This window comes from Budorcas taxicolor, chromosome 9 (genome assembly GCF_023091745.1).
Source record: "Budorcas taxicolor isolate Tak-1 chromosome 9, Takin1.1, whole genome shotgun sequence".
Taxonomy (NCBI): domain Eukaryota; kingdom Metazoa; phylum Chordata; class Mammalia; order Artiodactyla; family Bovidae; genus Budorcas; species Budorcas taxicolor.
The window spans coordinates 67,910,971-67,931,588 of NC_068918.1; the positions used below are offsets into that span (position 1 = coordinate 67,910,971).

Below are 20,618 nucleotides of genomic sequence, written 5' to 3' on the forward strand. Positions count from 1 at the left end.
TGGTGGGCTACAGTCCATAGTGTCACAAAGAGTCAGACATGACTGAGCATGCATGCATAGTGTGTGTATGGGCTAGGCCAGATAACTTTTCTTTTTAGTTCAGAGATCTGTAGGTCAAGAGTAGATCTTGGTCTGTCATGATTGTTATGAATCATTTCTATCTCCTGGAATCTAAGCTAAAAATATCGATGAAAAAAAATAGAAAATATTGTTGAGATGTAACTTTAGGGTTGTCTGTTTTAGGGAGTGGATGAGTATGTTCTGCACGTAGGAAAGGAAGGAAGTTGACCCGAAGGGTTAACTGTGGTAGACTGTATTACTCCTGTATAACCTGCCCCCCTTGAATGTGGCCTGGACCTAGCTACTTTCTTTTACCTAATAGAATAGAGCAAAAGTGATGGGATACTGCTTCTGAGGTTACAAAGAACCTGTGCTTCCCTCTGTGTGTCCTCTCTTGCTTTTTCATTTGCTTAGTCTGATGGCAGCCAACTGCCATGTGAATTGCCCTATGAAGAAGCCCATGTGGCAAGGAAAACAAGGGATTTCTCCACCCAACAGCTCATGAGCAACAGAAACCTGGCTTCAGCCACATGAATGAGCTACAAATCCTTCGGATGAGGGACTTCCCTGGTGGTCCAAGGGCTACTCCATGCTCCCAATGCAGGGGGCCTGGGTTTGATTCCTGGTCAGGGAGCTAGATCCCCCATGCTGCATCAAAGATCCCACGTGCTACAGTGAAGACCTGGCACAGGCAAATAAGTTAAAAAAACCCTTCAGATATGATGGAGTCCTGGCCAACACCTTGATTGCAGCCTATGGGAGACTGTGAAGCAGAGGGACCCCTTATGGACTGAATTATGTCCCCGCAAAACCAACATGTCAAAGCCCCAACCCCCAGTGTGACTATATTTGGAGATGGAGCCTATAAAGAGGCAATAAAAGTTAGAGTTTATAAGGTTGGAGGCCTTAATCCAATTGGACTGATGTCCTTATAAGAAGAGGAAGAGATACCAGAGTGCACCCCCACCCCCACCCCAAACCCATATGTGCTCAGAATGAAGGCCTTGTGTGAACACAGCAGAAAGGCTGCTGCTGCAAGACAGGAAGAGAGGCCTCGCCAGAAACAGCATGTAGATCGTAGACTTTCAGCCTCTAGAACTGTGAGAAAATAAACTTCTGTTGTTCATGCCTCATCCCCACCCCAATCTGTGGTATTTTGTAATGGCAGATCTAGTACCTTAAAAATACTATACCCCACTAGATTGTGTGTGGATTTCTGACCCCCAGGAACTTTGAGATAATAATAACAGTTGTTTTGAGCTGTTAAATTTTAGGATAATTTTCCATGCAGCAATAGATCATTAATATATTAATCTATTTTTTTCTCTCCTTATCCTCTGACTTATGCCTTCAAAAGATGGATAGGGGTAGGGGGCTGGTGGGGTGCATCCTCTTTGAGCCTTTCAGATTGCAGGGAAAAAAGAAGTTAGTATTCATGGCTAGTAAAGAATCATTCTAATTTTTGAGTCAGTTTCCCAGCAAAGTAAAAAACAACTCTGGTTTGGATTCATATTTCAGTGCAAGAGGTTGAGGAGAGAATAATTTCAATGATTTAGAGTTCATGAACTCCCTGTGCATATCTGTATGGACATATATATATAGTTCTAATTATATTTATATAAACAAATATATATAGGTGAATTGCTATAATTCTATTATTCCTATAAGGACAGCATTGATATACTGGATCTAGGTGATCTTAAGCATTTATTGAAATCAATGTACATTTTCTAGGACTGGACAGAAATAATTTGCTGAGATGTCAGCTGGGAATTCTCCCAGGGAAAGCCTGGAAATGGAGAGCTTCCACACAAGATTCAGTGCCTGGACACCTTTCAGCAACAAGTCATTAAATCGACAGGTGAGTCACATATTCTAGAATAAGATAAGATTAAATTCTAGGGTGACGTTTACTGTGATATATTGGGTCTCCTGTTACCATATTTAAAATAAATGCTTGTAAGAACTTAGTTTTTGAGTCACTTTAAACAGAAATGAACATACGTTTGTCTTCCCCCAAAATAATCTCTCTTCAGCCCAGTTCACAACTCCAGTTTTATGGAAGGCACAAGACCTGCCCCCACTTTTGTCCTGTTTACACCTCAGGAAACAAAATAGAAACCTCCAGGACACACCCTGATTGCTGTAAGGGTGGTGTTTTGGTGTGGAGAGCATTAGTGTGTGTGTTTCTTTAATTTTCTCTTCCCTCTTGTGCCTACTGCACAGTTCCCTGGGGCCTGAGGATTCCCCCTCTGAAAGGTAATTTGAGAGGTAGTCAGTGAATGGCCCAGGCAGCTTTGCCAGACCTCCATGGAGAAGAAGTCTGCCTGGGTACTCAGAGCTCGAGCGTGGCCCAGGCTCCTTCACAAAGGAAAGAGACCAGATGGGCTGTGACCAAAACCTGACTAGTAATAAAAGCAATGAGTTTATATTTGTCATCTAAGCCAAGCTGGACTGAGGTCCTGGTTTGGGGGCACACTGGTCCTGGTGTATGTCTTTTGTGGAGACACTCCTAACAAAGGCTATTTATTCAGTAATATTTATTAACTTTCATTTTGGTGGGTGTAATAAAAATGGAGGACTCTGGCTTGGTAAAATCACACCTACTCCACATGGCCCTGTTTCCACAATTAAGCAAGTAGCTGATGTGTATTTTCAAGATGAAATGTCTGGGATCTGTTTCTCTGGACCACACTAGCTTAGGTAGAAACAAGAGTGAGGATTCATTACTTCCTTGTGCCCTCCTTGGGTGCCTCTGTAATTATGTCCCCACCAGCCTTTCCCACCTGCCTACCCAGCAAGCCTGGGCTTGCCTGCATCCCTGGATAAAAAGCAGTTTAAGCTGAAGGGAAAGACCCTTACTACAATGTGAAAGTGCTTTATGAACTGTAACGTGCAAAGCAAATATTAGCTGTGAGGTTGTTAGGTTGCTTATGTCTTGCTTAGCAACTTAGAATATGTTGAAATGTCATTTCTCTCCCAACTTGTAGCTCTTTCAGGAAAGAGTTGCTCTTATAAGTCACTGGTTTGATCTCTGGACTAACAAGCAACGTCAAGAATTCTTATTCACGATTTTTTTACGATGCACTAAATCACAACTAAGGTAAATGTAGCCTAGTGACGTAATTATCTTAAAGAAAATAAAATATTATACAATGGTCATATAACCTTAAAGAGTTTCTCTTTTCCCTAGAGAAAAACAACACAATTGATATTTCAAGGTTTATAAACAATCTTTTCTAGTGCTGCGTCCTCTTTGAGGATGAAATGGAGCCTTAGGGAACTTGAAAACCTTCATACCGTAGTGGGATATTTGGTTTTTGCAAAAAAAACTTTTGCAAAAAGTTATAAATAGCTTCAGCCAGTGAATCTGTAACAATCTCTTAGTATATTAAGTTCTCCTTGAAACTATCAGATAAGGTATTTCAAGTAGGTGCTCCAAAATATTTGTTACATGAGTAGATGGATCTAAAAAATATCTGAGAAGTGACAATGGCAGCCACATTTAGAAATATAGCAGGACTTGTACAGCAGTGATTACTGATTACCCAGAAGTCTTCATTTTTAATTGTTTCCCTTACATCCTATTATGTCTGTAATTTATTTTAAAATACTCCAGCATGGCTGGTGTGACATGTGAAAGTGTTCACTGCAGTTACACCCAGGGGCAGCTAGTGTTCTAATCAAGAGTTAGTACTCTTGGGTTGGTTAGCTAGCCACTGTATTGAAAAGGTTAAAATGTCTTAGTTATTACCAGATATATTGCTAAGTAGCATACCAAATATCAGACATTAGTTTTTCTCAGAGCAACTTGTGGCATAGCTTGCCGGATGAATGTTAGAAATGGCCTGTCTTTGGTGAAATTAAAGGTATTCAGATATGTGGACTGGCCAAGATATTCTAGAGTGCTCTCTGGCATACCTGGACCTGGTTGAAGAATCCAGCCAGGCTGGTAGGTGCTTATAAGGATGGATTCATCCTCCAAAATATGGCCTTGTCTGCCTGCGGAATCTCTGAAAGCCTTAGGGCAACAACAAGGGTAGTGATAGAATCCTGTCTCTGGAACACTGTTATTTCTCAGTTGAGTGAACCCTTCACCCAAGGGTCAGAGAGCTGGGATTTCATCAAGCCCACAGAGGCGGCTACATGAATTGGTGAGGTTGGGAGGACAGGCCAACCTTTGAAATTCTTAGGTAGTTACCAAAAAGTACCTAAGAGTTGTGCAAGACCAAGCTGGCTAATTTTAGTTTAAAGCATCTGTGTCTCATTCTTTCTAACCCTTCTGCCTGCCCCATTTCTTTCAGTCAACCATTTCTTCTCTTCTGCCTATGAACTCACCTTCTCTGCTGTCAGCTTTCTGTGCATCCATGGGCCCATAATGGATTATCCCTGAAAGAGTCACTGGAGGGAGACAGCCATCTTCTCGCATTAACAGACTGTGTTGAAAGAGGCTGCAAAGACAGGTCACGATAAAGAGGCTCTTCAGTCAATGCTTAAAAATCAGGGGGAAGGGACATTCTTATGGTAGTCATTGGCTAGGTTTCTTTGGCTCCAGCTTTGCAGTTTTCAAGATAAGAAAATAATAGACCAAACCCTTATATCCATAATTGCTTTGTGAGCCATCATGTTCTAGCCTCATGCATCACAAAGTGAGCAATTTTAGTCGTAACCACTGGAGGTCATTAGTGATCTTGTAGTATATTTTGAGGCTCATTAACATTAGGCCTGACATTTTTTCACTGGAAACTTCATCCATTGTCTGGTACCTGAATTATTCTTTCTCTAGGACAGGGATATAGAACTAACCGGTTCACTGAAATTTCTCTGTTTTGTTGGACAGCAGTTTCTGCAGAGCTGTGTGTATTTCATAGTCCCGTGAAGCTGTTATTACATGTTCTGGGCTAGTGACTTCAGGGGAAGTTGTATATCGATTTCTAGTCTCTGAGTTTGGCATCCTGAAACCAGAATCTTTAATTTGCAGTGGTGTTTTTTGTTGGTGAACATCAGTCAGTTCATTCCCCACAGTCTGGATGAAGTCTTTCTTACACTACTTCCTCCCATCTTTTTTGGTCAGTCATTTCTTCTCTCTTACAGACAGCTGCAGATAGATACCATGTGCGGATGGTCTAATCTAATTTAAGCTATGCTTGATTTTAAGTAAATCTAAAAGCCCAACTCATTTTCATTTTCAGCCTAAAGTTAATGCAATAAATTTTAAAGCATCATTATTGAAATGTAATCCACATATATAAAACTCATCCATTAGAAGGACACAATTCAGTGGATTTCATATATTCCCCGAGTTGGGCAACCATCAGCACCATCTAAGTTTAGAACATATCCATCAACCACAAAAGAAACCCCTTTTCTATTAGGAATCACTCTCCATTCTAACCCCCCTCCAATTCCAGCCAATTCCAATTCCTCCAATTCTATGTGCAAACACTAATTTATTTTCTTTCTCTATAAATTTGCCTTTTCATACGAATGGATTCATACAAATGTGGCCTTTTATGACTGCCTACTTTCATAAATTATAATGTTCTCAAGGTTTACGTATTTTATAGCATTTATCAGTACTTTCATTTTTATCATGAAATAATACTCCATAATATGGATATGCCATATTTTATTTATTCACCAGTTGGTGGAATTTGGGTTGTTCCCACATTTTGACTACTGTAAACAATGCTGCTGTAAATATCACTTTATAAGTTCTTCTCTATGGATGCTTATTTCTTTTAGGTGTATAGCTAGAAATGGAATTGCTGAGTCAAATGGTAATACTGAAGTCAACTTTTAACTATGGTTTCTTCTGAATTTTGTTTACTCCTCTAGTCCCTATTCCCCCATAACTATCAATAAGCTTGTGACTAAATGAGAAAATTTAGTGTTATTTGAATGCCTGAACACTTTGTATGTAAGCTCAGCTATTTTTGTGTAATACTTTGTTTTCAAGACAGAGATGCCAAAGTTTGAGATGCTTTGTTTTATAATTTCTGAATAACTTTGTTTTAATTCAGGCAGTTATAAAACTTAAATAGGCTATTGCAATATTGGCCAGAAATATGTTGTCACAGTTTTTATTAAAAGTTTATTCTTAATCTCTATGAGATATATTCACAAATCTAATATTTTACTGTCCTAAATAAATATTCCATGTTGTTAAGAGTTTAGAATTTTTCTTATAATATTCAAGACATTTTTCAAAGGTTCACCTTCTTAAACCTTCCCTCTGTCACATTTTCCCTCTCATCTCAACTTAAATGTCACCTCTGCTGGGAAGAGATGTCCTCTTTGTGCTCAACTTTCACCCCCATGATTTTTAGAAATCTCTATCATGGCACTTCCCCCAACTTCCCATACATTATGCTTATCTGGCCACATGTCTGATGATTTCCAGTGGTGTTGTCCCCCTGCCTCTTGCCTAGGCTGACCTTTCCTGTGACTCCTTGAAGGAAACTTGGCTGTTTGTGTCTGTCATGCTTGGAGAAACCTATGAGACATTTGAATCGGTCTCCCAGTCATACTGGTGGAACCGGTTTCAAATTGCTTCTGTTCAGCCAAAGGTGATACCTCCTACAAAGACCTTTCATTCTGGGTTTGGAGCTGTTCAAGCTTGTAGCTTTCCCTGGTGGGTGGGGCAACATTTGTGATTCACGTAACTGCATTCCCAAGACTTGAGAGTCACTTGGACAGCAAGATCAAGCCAGTCGATCCTAAAGGAAATTAACCCTGAATATTCATTGGAAGGACTGATGCTGAAGCTGAAGCTCCAGTACTTTGGCCATCTGATGTGAAGAGTTGACTCACTGGAAAAGACCCTGTTACTGGGAAAGATTGAGGACAAGAGGGGAAGGGGGCGACAGAAGATGAGATAGTTGAATGGTATTACCAACTCAATGGATGAGTTTGAGCAAATTCCAGGAGATAGCGAAGGACAGGGAAGCCTGGTGTGCTGCAGTTCATGGGGTCACAAAGAATCAGACATGACTTAGCTACTGAACAACGACATTCCCAAGACATGGATGGAGTGTGTGTGTGTGTGTGTGTGTGTGTGTGTGTAAGGAGAGGGAAATCACAACCAAATAAAGATTAGCTCTTGACACTCATCTCCATCAGAGTCACCTGGAAATGGGGTTGGAGGGCAGAAAAATGTACCAACCCATATATAGTTAAGAGGGAACATCCCCTCTTACTCTCATCTCAGTACACCCACCCACCCCCCACCCAAGGAGTTCCTTGGAGGACTCAGTTGAGGATGTCTGTTTCAGTTGTAATCTCTGAGGAAATCTAGTGCATAAACTTTTTCAGAGACAACATACTTCTAGATTACCCTTAAATATAGAACAGCTATATCATGCTGAATTACTGCCATCCATTTGAAAGAAGGATATTTCTGTGTGGAGGTGGTGGAGAGGAGCGGGGAGTATTCAGAGATACATTGTTTTCTAAATTCCAAGACAGGTCTGGAAATGTGGGTCTTCCTGCTCCTTCCCTCTCATCAGCCTCATATTCTGGATATACTGGGTTGGCCAAAAAGTTCACTTGGGTTTTCTAAAAAACCCCAAACAAACTTTTTGGCCAACCCAATATTTCTACCCTTTCACATAGATCAAATGGTTATGGACAACCACAGGAAATATAAGTATTTGTTTTGGAGGTGGCTTTTAGGGGTGGATGAAACAAAGAAAGAAAATCCTGAAGTTTAAAAGGAAAGGAGAATATGAACTATACAGTCTGTATTCTCCAAGCCAGAATACTGGAGTGGGTAGCTGTTCCCTTCTCCAGGGGATCTTCCCAACCCAGGAATCAAACCCAGGTCTCCCACATTGCAGGCAGATTGTTTACCAGTTGAGCCACCAGGGAAGCCCAAGAATACTAGAGTAAGTAGCCTATCCCTTCTCCAGGGAGTCTTCCCAACCCAGGAATCGAACTAGGGTCTCCTGCATTGCAGGTGGATTTTTTTTACCAGCTGAGCTACCAGGGAATCCCTCAAGAAAGAAAATCCTGAGGTTTAAAAAGAAAGGAGAAACCTAAACCCAAAGCTTTTTTACCGGGTAGAGGCGGGACAGAGTAAGAGTGTGTGGTAGGAAAGTCACTGGCTTGCATTAGGCAAAGCCTCTGCACTTGAAGTCCTTACTTCCTGTTTCTCCTTTTGTAATGTTTCACTTCTCTTTACAGCGTGTAGCTCCACCTGCCATTCTTTATACACAGTAGTACTTGCTTGTTTATTTACTGTCTGCCTATTCCATTAGAAGGTAACTCGACGAGTACAGGGACTTATTCTGGTATCTCTTTCCATCCCTAGTACTTAAAACACCAGGTTCATAGTAGCCATTCAACAAATACTTGTTTGAATGAATGGAGATGTGTTAGACACTCCTATTACAATGATAATAAAAAGATAATCAAGAAAAAAAACTTTCCTTTGGTAATTCTTTAGGAGGAAGGACTTTTTTTCAAGATATTACAAGTTCTAGAATACAGGATATTATTAATACTTTGCTTCATTGAAGACTTTTCATTTTTAATCAATTCAAGACTTCTATAAAGTGATTCCAGAAGGAATTATGCATAGTAATAATACCTAAGGGTATTACATATTGCTGGAGAAGGGTATGGCAACCCACTTCGGTGTTCTTGCCTGGAGAATTCCATGGACAGAGAAGCCTGGCTGGCTACAGTCCATGGGATCACACACAGTCTGACACGACTGAGTGACTAACACACATTACATATTGCACACCTCCAGGGGATGCTGTTTCACTCTGTCATCTGTGTGAATGACACCTGCTAAACTTGTTTATTGTACAGCTTCCCAAACGTAGCAGCCCTGATAATACTCCAGTCATTTATAAAGTACAAGATATTAGCTTCCATATCTACCATGTATCATTTACCCTCTGCATAGGAAGAGTCAAATCCACAGATAATTTACTGGAAAATGGAGACAAGGTTTTAGGAGACTATTTGTCTCTATCCTGTGTTTAAGAATCTCTTTAAGAAATTTTCAGGAGGGTTGTGGCAGAGTCAGAGTAGAAGTGGGGCTTCCCTGGTGGCTCAGTGGTAAAGAATGCCTGCCAATGCAGGAGACATGGGTTCAATTCCAGGAGGATCCCACACGTGCCGGAGCAACTAATCCCATACGCCACAACTATCAATCCTGTGCTCTAGAGTGTGGGAGCTGCAACTACTGAGCTCACGTGCAGCAACTACTGAAGCCCACAGAATGCACTAGAGCATCTTCTTGCTCCACAGCAAGAGAAGCCACTGAAATGAGAAGCCCAAGCATCGCAACTAGAGTAGGCCCCACTTGCAACAACTAGAGAAAAACCCACATAGCAACAAAGATCCAGCACAGCTAAAAATAAATAAATTTTTTGAAAGAGTAGAAGTGGCTGCCTATAAGACTTAAATGGCTAAAAATCTTAGAAGCAGAAAGAGGATGCTCTTATTACTTACATAATAAATGTTCAGTGAACACCTGTAATCTTTCGTCCTGCCTTCTCTGTGTATTATTTTGATGTCATGGTCAGAAGGCTTTCAAGTGCAAATAATAGAAATGGAATTCAAACAAGACTAAGAAGAAAAGGAAATTTAATGACCTAAGATTTGTCAGGTTAGAGGCTGTGCTAGATCCTAAGATTCAAGCAATGTTACCATGGCTCTTTCTCTCTCCCTTCTCCCAGCTCTGTTCCCTCGTGTGCTGCATAGAACTATAAAGATAAGCACAAGACCTTTACGAAGGAAATTAAAAATCTGTATTAAAGAACAGTAGGAAAAAACCTGGGTAAATAGATATGATATATTTAAAGATACCAGTTCTCTCCACATAAATCTTTCTATTCAAGTCAATCTCAGTACAAACCCCCAAAGAGCATTTTCTTATGAACTTTGAGAAACTAATTCTAAAGCTAATCTGGAAAACAGAATGGACTATTACAGCAATGAAGAATTTAAGGATAAAGAAAAAAATTGGTGAGTTGCACTGCCAGATATTAAAACTACTTTTATCCATTTATGAAATATCTCCATGTAATAACTCAAGTATAAAGGGGAAAAGGACCGAGATAAGTGCTCTGAAGGGGAGGAAAAAAACAGGCAGCTATAAAGATTGGGTAGATAAGGCACTTGGGCAGCTGGATGGAGATCCTTCCTCTTCTTGCATCAATTCCTGTTTAAAGGGCTAGAAACTATCCATCACACACCCTCCCACCCACACTGTTCCTCACTTCCTCTTCATCTTCCTACAAAGCCCTTCCCCCTCCTAGTTACCCTATGCTTCAGGGGTAGTGGGTCTCACTGACACCCAAAGAGTAAGCCACAGTTGGGCAGAATCATGGCCATTCCCTCCTCCTCGAGGTGTCTGGTTTAGGAAAGGGCACATAGATCTTGGTTCTGCCGAAGGAAACACAAGAGAGTGGCTACTAGAGTTTCTGGGAGAATTTTCTTCACTCTCAAAGGGACCTAAAAAGGAACTTGAGGAAAGGACATGCTTTCGTCTGCCCTATAGCCTGTGGTCTGTTGTGCGCAAATCTCTGCTCACAGTAGTCAGTTATTTGGGAACAACTTGAGAACAAGCTTGAGGAACACAGCAAACTACTAAACAGGCAAAGTGAAAATACAGAAAATCTTGACTCTTGACTATTTTGAGTTCTTGACTTTACCAACTCTGGAGCTGCCCTGATTTTCCTTCTTTAAGAAAAGAGAAAGGAAGATAAACAGGTTTTAAGGTGGTCCATAATAGTCCATTTATCTACTTGTCACTGTCTTGTCATATCAACTTTCCAGGATCTAACAAAGAACCAGATAGATTTGGAAAAACAAAAAGCACCTAGTAGTCAAACTGATGTCCTTTACACAATAGGAGAGAGCCTGTCAGACCTTCCTGTAGAGTTTAAGTATTTAATTCAGGGCTTCAAACAGGATTATACATTCTTCTAAGTACATCATGCCTGTATTCAACACTTTGTACCTGATTGGTACACCTGATTGGCATCACCATCAACATCTGCTAGATTGCCTCTTCTACCAATAGGAAGTCTAGTTCACCAACAATGAAGAGGGTGACCCCATTAGAGTCACTTGGAATTTGTTAAAAATGAACTGTGAGCCTCGCCCATAGACATTTTGGCTCAACATACCTGGGGTGGGGCTGGGAAGCTGTTTTTACTAAGTTCCCAAGATGATTTGATCTACAGTCAAGTGTATAACACAAGGCCTGGGATCAAGCCAGTCCATCCTAAAGGAAATCAGTCCTGAATATTCATTGGAAGGACTGATGCTGAAGCTGAAGCTCCAATACTTCAGCCACCTGATGTGAAGACCCAATTCACTGGAAAAGACCCTGATGCTGGTAAAGATTGAAGGAAGGAGGAGAAGGGGACGACAGGATGAGATGGTTGGATGGCATCATTGACTCGATGGACTGAGTTTGAGAAAGCTCTGGGAGTTGGTGATGGAGAGGGAAGCCTGGCATGCTGCAGTCCATGGGGTCGCAAAGAGTCATACACGACTGAGCAACTGAACTGAACTGGGTGACCTGAAGGCCCCAAGGCTTCTCCCATCTCTTTATCTATTCCTTCTTGGAGGCAGGGATACAGACCATGAGTGTCCAGTCTTTTCTATTATCAATTAACAAAGCAAAAGTATTTGTTCAGTTTCTGTAGGTTTTTCATCTTTCATATCTGATACTTTTTAGTAATTTTAGAATATTTCACTGTAGGTAACTTTCAACTTGACACAAATAATAAAAGAAATATTTTACTCTCATGTAATCGGAAAACTCAGATGTAGGTTTGGCTGCAATTGAAGCTTGATCCAGAGGTTCAGTAATAAACCAATGTGTGTTTTTTTCTGCCCCTCTGCTCTACCTTTAATGGTCAGGGCTTCACCTATTATGGTTCCTCAGTTGTGTCCAGAAGAGAAAAATTATTATCTTGGTTTCACTCAGATTGGATTAGTTTGGGCCCATGCCCATTTCTGCCAGTGGCTGTGGCCTTGGGATTGACCCACATGAATTTAATTAGCCTTGACCATGTAATTTTTGGAGCCAGCTTCTGTAGAACCATATGGACCACCAAATAGGAATTGAGGTTATTTTATCTAAAGAAGAGGAAATAAATGATAGATGCCAAAAGTGAAAGTGAAGTGAAAGTGTTAGTTGCTCAGTTGTGTCCAACTCTTTGCGAGCCCGTGGACTGTAGCCCCCTAGATTCTTCTGTCCATGGGATTCTCCAGGCAAGAATACTGGAGTGGGTTGCCATTCCCTTCTCCAGGGGGGCTTCCCGAACCAGGGATTGAACCTGGGTCTACTCACATTGCAGGCAGATTCTTTACCATCCAAGTCAGCAGATAAAGTCTACTCATCGAGCATTCAATGAATCTTTACCAAGGGTCTACTGTATAACAAGCATAGTTCTGGGTACGTGAGATTCAACACTAAACAGAGTGTAAAAGACTCCTACCCTCTGAAGTGCATATTTTAGACTAAAACTTGTCCTAAAATGGGAAAAGAAGAATGTCCATGAGTCTCACTGGATATTTGATAATACAAAATAGCACCCCTGGAAATATTTGGGAGTATTTTGCATGTCTTAGAGGCTAGAGCACTGTGGTAGACTGGATAAATGTCTCAAAAAATGTCCAGGCCCTAATCCCTGAAACCTAGAAATGTTATCTTGAATGGAAAAAGGACTTCACAGATATGATTAAGTATTTATGATGGGGAGATTATCTTGCATTATTGGGGCTCAAGATAATCTCAGTAGTCCTTGTAATGAGTTCAAGAGACATCATAATCAGAAGAGAATATGACGTGATGATGGAAGAAATGGAGCGATTTGAACATCTCATGCTGCTGGCTTTGAAGGTAGAGAAAGGGAATATGAGTCAAGGAAAACAGGCAGCTACTAGAACCTGAAAAATACAAGGAAAAAAATCTCCCCTTAGAGTTTCCAGAAATAAACCAGTCCTGCCAAAACCTTGTCTGTAGCCCAGTGAACCTGATTTCAGACTTATGATCTCAGAACTCCGAGAGGACACGTGTACTGCTTTAAGCCACCAGGTTGGTGGTAATTTGTTATAATGAAAAGGAAATTAATACGAGTAGTGATTTTGTCTTTCTTGTTTTCCAACTTTTTTTCTCATCCTTAATTCTAATTTAAACATATTTATTTACCCCCTGCTAAGCTACAAGCACCATATCAGGTGCTGGGGACAGAGCAGCCAACAAGACTGCTGCTATGGCTTTTTAATTTTTTTATGGGGCTTCTAGTCCCGTAGAAGAGAAAGACTTTAAATGGTGAATGAGTCAAAAAAAAGGACTAAAAGATTTGAGGGTTAGCTAGAAAAGAAACACAAAAATAGTGCTTAGCTTATACTATAGTGCACATCAAGTGTAAAGGATACAGGTTTTGGCAAAGAATATGAGGTGGAATTAAGTATGAGAGGGAATTAAGTAGACAGCGCTCAGTGAGCAAACAGTAGCCTCACAAGGGGAAGTGTTTGGGGAATAGAAACAGTCAGCCTATTGGGAAGGTGAGAGGATTCTGGCAGTACCCCAGATATATCACCCGCCAACCCCTTTTTATATAGTCACCTATATGTCACAAAACTAGCTTTTTACAAGCCATGTGACTTTGACCTGCCATTTTGGTTCCAAAGAAAGTTTCGTGCTCCTGCCTCAGAACCTTATTTTGCTTCATTGGTCACAAGTCATATAATAATAAGAATCACACAAGGAAAGTCATCCTGCACTCACATAGTGATATCAAGTCCAAGTACATGCATTATCCTTTATTTTCCATAACCCTAGGCAGGTTTGGAAATCAATATCAAGGAAATAGCTACAGTTGTGCTAAGTGACAAAGGAAAAGTAACTGGGATCTCACCTAGTACAGGGGCTCAGGGAAGACTTCCCTGGGGATCTGACACTTCAGCTGGAATCTGAAGGATATTTAGAGATAGACAAGCCAAGACTTGGAGAATGAGTGTTCCATTTGGAGGGGACCACTTGTGTGAAAGCCATGGAACTTCTCTATCTATTCAATAGTTCTATAAAATCAGGCCTTTGTAGATGCATTAGAAACTGTAAATAAGCAAAAAGAGGAAAATACCATAATCACCCATAATTGTACCACTTAAATGTGACCTTCTATCTTTTATGCTTTATGTGTCCATTTAACTATTTATGAATTTGCATATACAAATTATTTAAAAATCTTAAAAAAATCTTCAGTCAGCCTCCTTATTGCTGTACCCACACCTCGGTTTGCTTTTTCCCACTGGAGACCTCAGCACATGGTTTTCCATTTTCTGTCCACCCCAGACCCAGTGGTTATTCTGTGTGACACTTGCCTCCATGTGAAAATCCACCTAGCACAGACCTTACCACCTCATCAAGTGTGTGTGAAGCTGCTAGATAAGACAAGGAGACGCTACCTAAACCACTAGAAGGCAAGGAGCTCTGCCAAGTCCACTCAGCCCTCTCCAGACCACCTCTCCCACCTGCTCTCTCAGCCGCTTCATCATGATTGTGGCAGCTTCTTTCTACTTCTTATCAGAAATTTTAGAACAGAGAATTAGATTCAATTTCCACATTACTAAGCCTGGTTATTTTTGCAAAGCACACATTGTGCATTGAACAGCACACTGCGAGGCATTATCATGAATTATTTAAATGAAGCTATCCCTGTCACAGAAAATGAGCAAAGCACATTTTGTTCATTGTCTCCTCACATGTTATTATTTCTCTTCACAAATTTCTTACTTTGCGACATTAACTAAAATGCAATGAGCCACAGTGTCGTTACTGCAAACCACCCTATTTCTCTGCTCCTCATGCACTGATTCTTTTTTTAATGTGACTGAAGCATTTTCTTTCCTTCATGCTTAAGATTCATTATACTCGAATGTTTCCTTGTAGCAACGCAGACTAGGAACAAATATAAAACATGTGTAATTAAGGTTTACTTAAAAAAGCAACTCAGACTTGATTCTCCTTTGCTTGACTGGGATGGAACAGTAGATGCTAAAGTGGATGGGAACAAAGACTCCAAAGATACTGAGACCTGTCTTTGAAAAGGAGGCTGAAAAGTCCTGTTTTGCACTTATTTTATTGATCTATTTTAGAATTCCAAATGAGAGCAAATTGTCTCTCAAGGGCCTGTGGAATGATTGTGAAGCCTACCTCAGACAGTGAGGAGTTAAGGTCATGAATCCACTGGGATTAACTGTCCTTGTTGTTGTCACAAGTCTCATTCAGTTTGAATGTTAATCACTGTCACCACTGAGAAGATCCCTATGAGACCCTTCTGTCTGTGGATACTCTGTGCTGCCAGGAGATGCAGAACTCCATCCGTTGCCCTCCTGCTTACCCTCAATCCCCATCCTTTTCAGACTGCAGGTTCATTTTAAACCACTCTGTTCTATCTCCAGTTATGATAAAGCTGCATGGACAAGGATCAAGAAAAAGCAGTGGCATAAAGTCAGGGGAGTAGAACATACAACAATAATAGGCAATCATTAAACCTTGGAACTGAAGCAAACAGTTGCTTCTTAAAAAACAAAAACAAAACAACTTTTTACATAATTTTTAACTTACAGAGAAAAGGTGCAAAGCTAATGCAAATAGTTTCTTTAAATTTTTTACCTGGATCCCTTGATTGTTAACATTTTACCATTTTTTCTTTATTATTCTGATTATTTGAGAGAGAGTTGTAGACATAATGCCCCACTAACCTGACAGAGCATGGTCCACTGGAGAAGGGAATGGCAAACCACTTCAGTATTCTTGCCTCGAGAACCCCATGAACAGTATGAAAAGGCAAAGTGATAGGATACCGAAAGAGGAACTCCCCAGGTCATTAGGTGCCCAATATGCTACTGGAGATCAGTGGAGAAATAACTCCAGAAAGAATGAAGGGATGGAGCCAAAGCAAAAACAATACCCAGTTGTGGATGTGACTGGTGATAGAAGGAAGATCCGATGCTGTAAAGAGCAATATTGCATAGGAACCTGGAATGTCAGGTCCATGGATCAAGGCAAATTGGAAGTGGTCAAACAAGAGATGGCAAGGGTGAACGTTGACATTTTAGGAATCAGTGAACTAAAATGGACTGGAATGGGTGAATTTAACTCAGATGACCATTATATCTACTACTGCGGGCAGGAATCCTTCAGAAGAAATGGAGTAGCCATCACGGTCAACAAAAGAGTCCGAAATGCAGTACTTGGATGCAATCTCAAAAACGACAGAATGATCTCTGTTCATTTCCAAGGCAAACCATTCAATATCACGGTAATCCAAGTCTATGCCCCAACCAGTAACGCTGAAGAAGCTGAGGTTGAACGGTTCTATGAAGACCTACAAGACCTTTTAGAACTAACAGCCAAAAAAGATGTCCTTTTCATTATAGGGGACTGGAATGCAAAAGTAGGAAATCAAGAAACACCTGGAGTAACAGGCGAATTTGGCCTTGGAATGCAGAATGAAGCAGGGCAAAGACTAATAGAATTTTGCCAAGAAAATGCACTGGTCATAGCAAACACCCTCTTCCAACAACACAAGAGAAGACTCTATACATGGACATCACCAGATGGTCAACACCAAAATCAGATTGATTATAGTCTTCGCAGCCAAAGAAGGAGAAGCTCTATATAGTCAGCAAAAACAAGACCCGGAGCTGTCTGTGGCTCAGAACATGAACTCCTTATTGCCAAATTCAGACTTAAATTGAAGAAAGTAGGGAAAACCACTAGACCATTCAGGTATGACCTAAATCAAATCCCTTATGATTATACACTGGAAGTGAGAAATAGATTTAAGGGCTTAGATCTGATAGATAGAGTGCCTGATGAACTATGAAATGAGGTTGGTGACACTGTACAGGAGACAGGGATCAAGACCATCCCCATGGAAAAGAAATGCAGAAAAGCAAAATGGCTGTCTGGGGAGGCCATACAAATAGCTGTGAAAAGAAGAGAAGTGAAAAGCAAAGGAGAAAAGGAAAGATATAAGCATCTGAATGCAGAGTTCCAAAGAATAGCAAGGAGAGATAAGAAAGCCTTCTTCAGCCATCAATGCAAAGAAATAGAGGAAAACAACAGAATAGGAAAGACTAGAGATCTCTTCAAGACAAAAAGAGATACCAAGGGAACATTTCATGCAAAGATGGGCTCGATAAAGGATAGAAATGGTATGGACCTAACAGAAGCAGAAGATATTAAGAAGAGGTGGCAAGAATACACGGAAGAACTGTACAAAAAAGATCTTCACGACCCAGATAATCATGATGATGTGATCACTCATCTAGAGCCAGACATCTTGGAAAGTGAAGTCAAGTGGGCCTTAGAGAGCATCAATATGAACAAAGCTAGTAGAGGTGATGGAGTTCCAGTTGAGCTACTTCAAATCCTGAAAGATGATGCTGTGAAAGTGCTGCACTCAATATGCCAGTAAATCTGGAAAACTCAGCAGTGGCCACAGGACTGGAAAAGGTCAGTTTTCATTCCAATCCCAAAGAAAGGCAATGCCAAAGAATGCTCAACCTACTGCACAATTGCACTCATCTCACATGCTAGTAAAGTAATGCTCAAAATTCTCCAAGCCAGGCTTCAGCAATACGTGAACCATGAACTCCCTGATGTTCAAGCTGGTTTTAGAAAAGGCAGAGGAACCAGAGAGCAAATTGCCAATATCCACTGGATCATCGAAAAAGCAAGAGAGTTCTAGTAAAACATCTACTTCTGCTTTATTGACTATGCCAAAGCCTTTGTGTGGATCACAATAAACTGTGGAAAATTCTGAAAGAGATGGGAATACCAGACCACCTAACCTGCCTCTTGAGAAATCTGTATGCAGGTCAGGAAGCAACAGGTAGAACTGGACATGGAACAACAGACTGGTTCCAAATAGGAAAAGGAGTACGTCAAGGCTGTATATTGTCACCCTGCTTATTTAACTTATATGCAGAGTACATCATGAGAAACGCTGGAATGGAAGAAACACAAGCTGGAATCAAGATTGCCGGGAGAAATATCAATAACCTCAGATATGCAGATGACACCACCCTTATGGAAGAAAGTGAACAGGAACTAAAAAGCCTCTTGATGAAAGTGAAAGAGGAGAGTGAAAAAGTTGGCTTAAAGCTCAACATTCAGAAAACGAAGATCATGGCATCCGGTCCCATCACTTCATGGCAAATAGATGGGGAAACAGTGGAAACAGCGTCACACTTTATTTTTTTGGGCTCCAAAATCACTGCAGATGGTGATTGCAGCCATGAAATTAAAAGACGCTTACTCCTTGGAAGAAAAGTTATGACCAACCTAGATAGTATGTTCAAAAGCAGAGACATTACTTTGCCGACCTAGGTCTGTCTAGTCAAGGCTATGGTTTTTCCTGTGGTCATGTATGGATGTGAGAGTTGGACTGTGAAGAAGGTTGAACACCGAAGAATTGATGCTTTTGAGCTGTGGTGTTGGAGACGACTCTTGAGGGTCCCTTGGACTGCAAGGAGATCCAACCAGTCCATTCTGAAGGAGATCAACCCTGGTATTTCTTTGGAGGGAATGATGCTAAAGCTGAAACTCCAGTACTTTGGCCACTTCATGCGAAGAGTTGACTCATTGGAAAAGACTTTGATGCTGGGAGGGATTAGAGGCAGGAGGAGAAGGGAACGACCAAGGATGAGATGGCTGGATGGCATCACGGACTCAGTGGACGTGAGTCTGAGTGAACTCCGGGAGATGGTGATCAACAGGGAGGCCTGGCGTGCTGCGATTCATGCGGTCGCAAAGAGTCGGACACGACTGAGCGACTGAACTGAACTGAACTGAACTGATCTCTAAGCATTTCAGTATGTTTCCTAAAAATCAATTGTGCTCTGCTGAAAAATCTCAGTACATCCTCCAATGTCAGGAAATTATCATCAATTCAACAGTAATGTCCAATGCATAGACGCCATTCAATATTCCTGATTGTTCCAACAATGTCTTTCACAATCATCCTTTCCTTCTCAGTCCAAATCCAACCAAGGTTATTTGTTGTATTTAGTTTTCAGGTCTCTACATCCACCTTCAATGTGGCAAAATTCCTCAGTTTTTCCTTGTCTTTTCTTACTTGACACTTGAAGAGGGTAGAGCTGCTACTTTGTTGAATGACCTTCAGTTTGTGGTTGACTGATATTTCCTCAAGATTACTTTGAGGTCACACATTCTTGGCAGGAATAACACAGACTTGATGCTGTGTTCTTCTCAGTGGATCATACAGGGGGTATAGTATATCAGGTTGTCCCACTGTTAATGATCTTGACAAAAGTATTTGAGTGATTAGTTTTAAATTAACTAGTAAGTATTTATGCAAGTATTTTTTTCTCATCTAACTTTTACCCACTAGTCTTTAGCATATGTTGTTGATTCTAATCTGAAGTACTCTTTACTGTGATAGCTGATTTCCTCATTTCTTAATTTCTTCTATATGTATGAAATGGTGTTCTATTGCAAGGTAGAACATTTCTTTCTCCCAGGACTTGAAATGAGGCCCCAGTTAAGCCAAAAGTTTGTTATTTCATGGTCAAAACTGTCTCTGGGTCTAATGGATATTCAACAATCTGTTGGTAAGGGTAACTAAGGTCTTTTTTTGTCCCTCACTGGAGGTGCCATTTTCATTTTGCATTGAAACTTTCTGAGGCTTGGCCCACTCTATGGAAATTTAGGTTAGAGAAGACCCACTGAAGGATGAAATCTGCTCAGAGTCATCACTGTTCTTTCAGTGAGTTAATCTGTGTCCACTGGGTCTCAGTAATAGGGCAGAAGCAGCCACTTAGTGAGAAAAAGTCTTGAAGTCCCAGTGGTGTTAGGTAAATGAGTTCTGGTAGGTTCTTATACCAAAGTTTTCAGTTAGCTGTAAGATTAGCCACAAAATGTCAGTGATTCTGCAGAGTTTGGAGGAAATCAGGGAGTCTCAGGGAAAAGCTTAATTTACTGATACCTGGATTGCTATCTGGAGGCTTAGAACTGTAGCAGATGTTTATTGCTAATATATAAAGAGAACAATCATGTATTAAGTATCTTTTTTGTGTGTGTAATTGTTAGCTGCAGGGCCAGCAGTACATCCTTCATAGACCATGAAATGTTTTTTGGCCTAAGAGGGCCTCTAAGATGATCACTTTAGTAGGGCCTTGGACTTTGTGTTCCTTCAAGATCTATCTCTGCTTGGGTGGCATGCTTGTAAGTTTTCTTGAAGGGTATTGTATTTTAGAAGTTTTCTTTGTGGATGTCCTATTAAGAAGTTTTTGTTGAATCTATTAACATATGATATAGTTTATGCTTAATTTTTCTTTTTTAGTGATAAACACTGAAATATTTATGGATGAAATTATATAATGTCTTAGATTTGCTTTAAAATAATATGGGGATGATTGAGGAAGATGAAGAACAGGATATGGCAGAAACCAGGTTGGGTATAGGATGACAATTATTTAAATTAATTACTAGAGTCATAATAGTATTACAAATGTTAATGTAAGATAAAGACATTTTCAAATAAAAG

At 40.5% G+C, this 20,618-nt stretch overlaps 1 protein-coding gene across 1 annotated transcript in view; it reads left to right on the forward strand.

Annotated features, from left to right (window-relative positions):
* Window positions 1-1,819: 1,819 nt before the first annotated feature.
* Window positions 1,820-20,618, forward strand: part of ECT2L (epithelial cell transforming 2 like) — a 64,661-nt gene continuing 45,862 nt past the window's right edge. Inside the window, exons 1-2 of the mRNA XM_052646001.1 lie at window positions 1,820-1,921; window positions 3,051-3,163. Of these exons, the coding sequence (XP_052501961.1) occupies window positions 1,820-1,921; window positions 3,051-3,163 (215 nt within the window). The remainder of the gene's footprint in view (window positions 1,922-3,050; window positions 3,164-20,618) is intronic.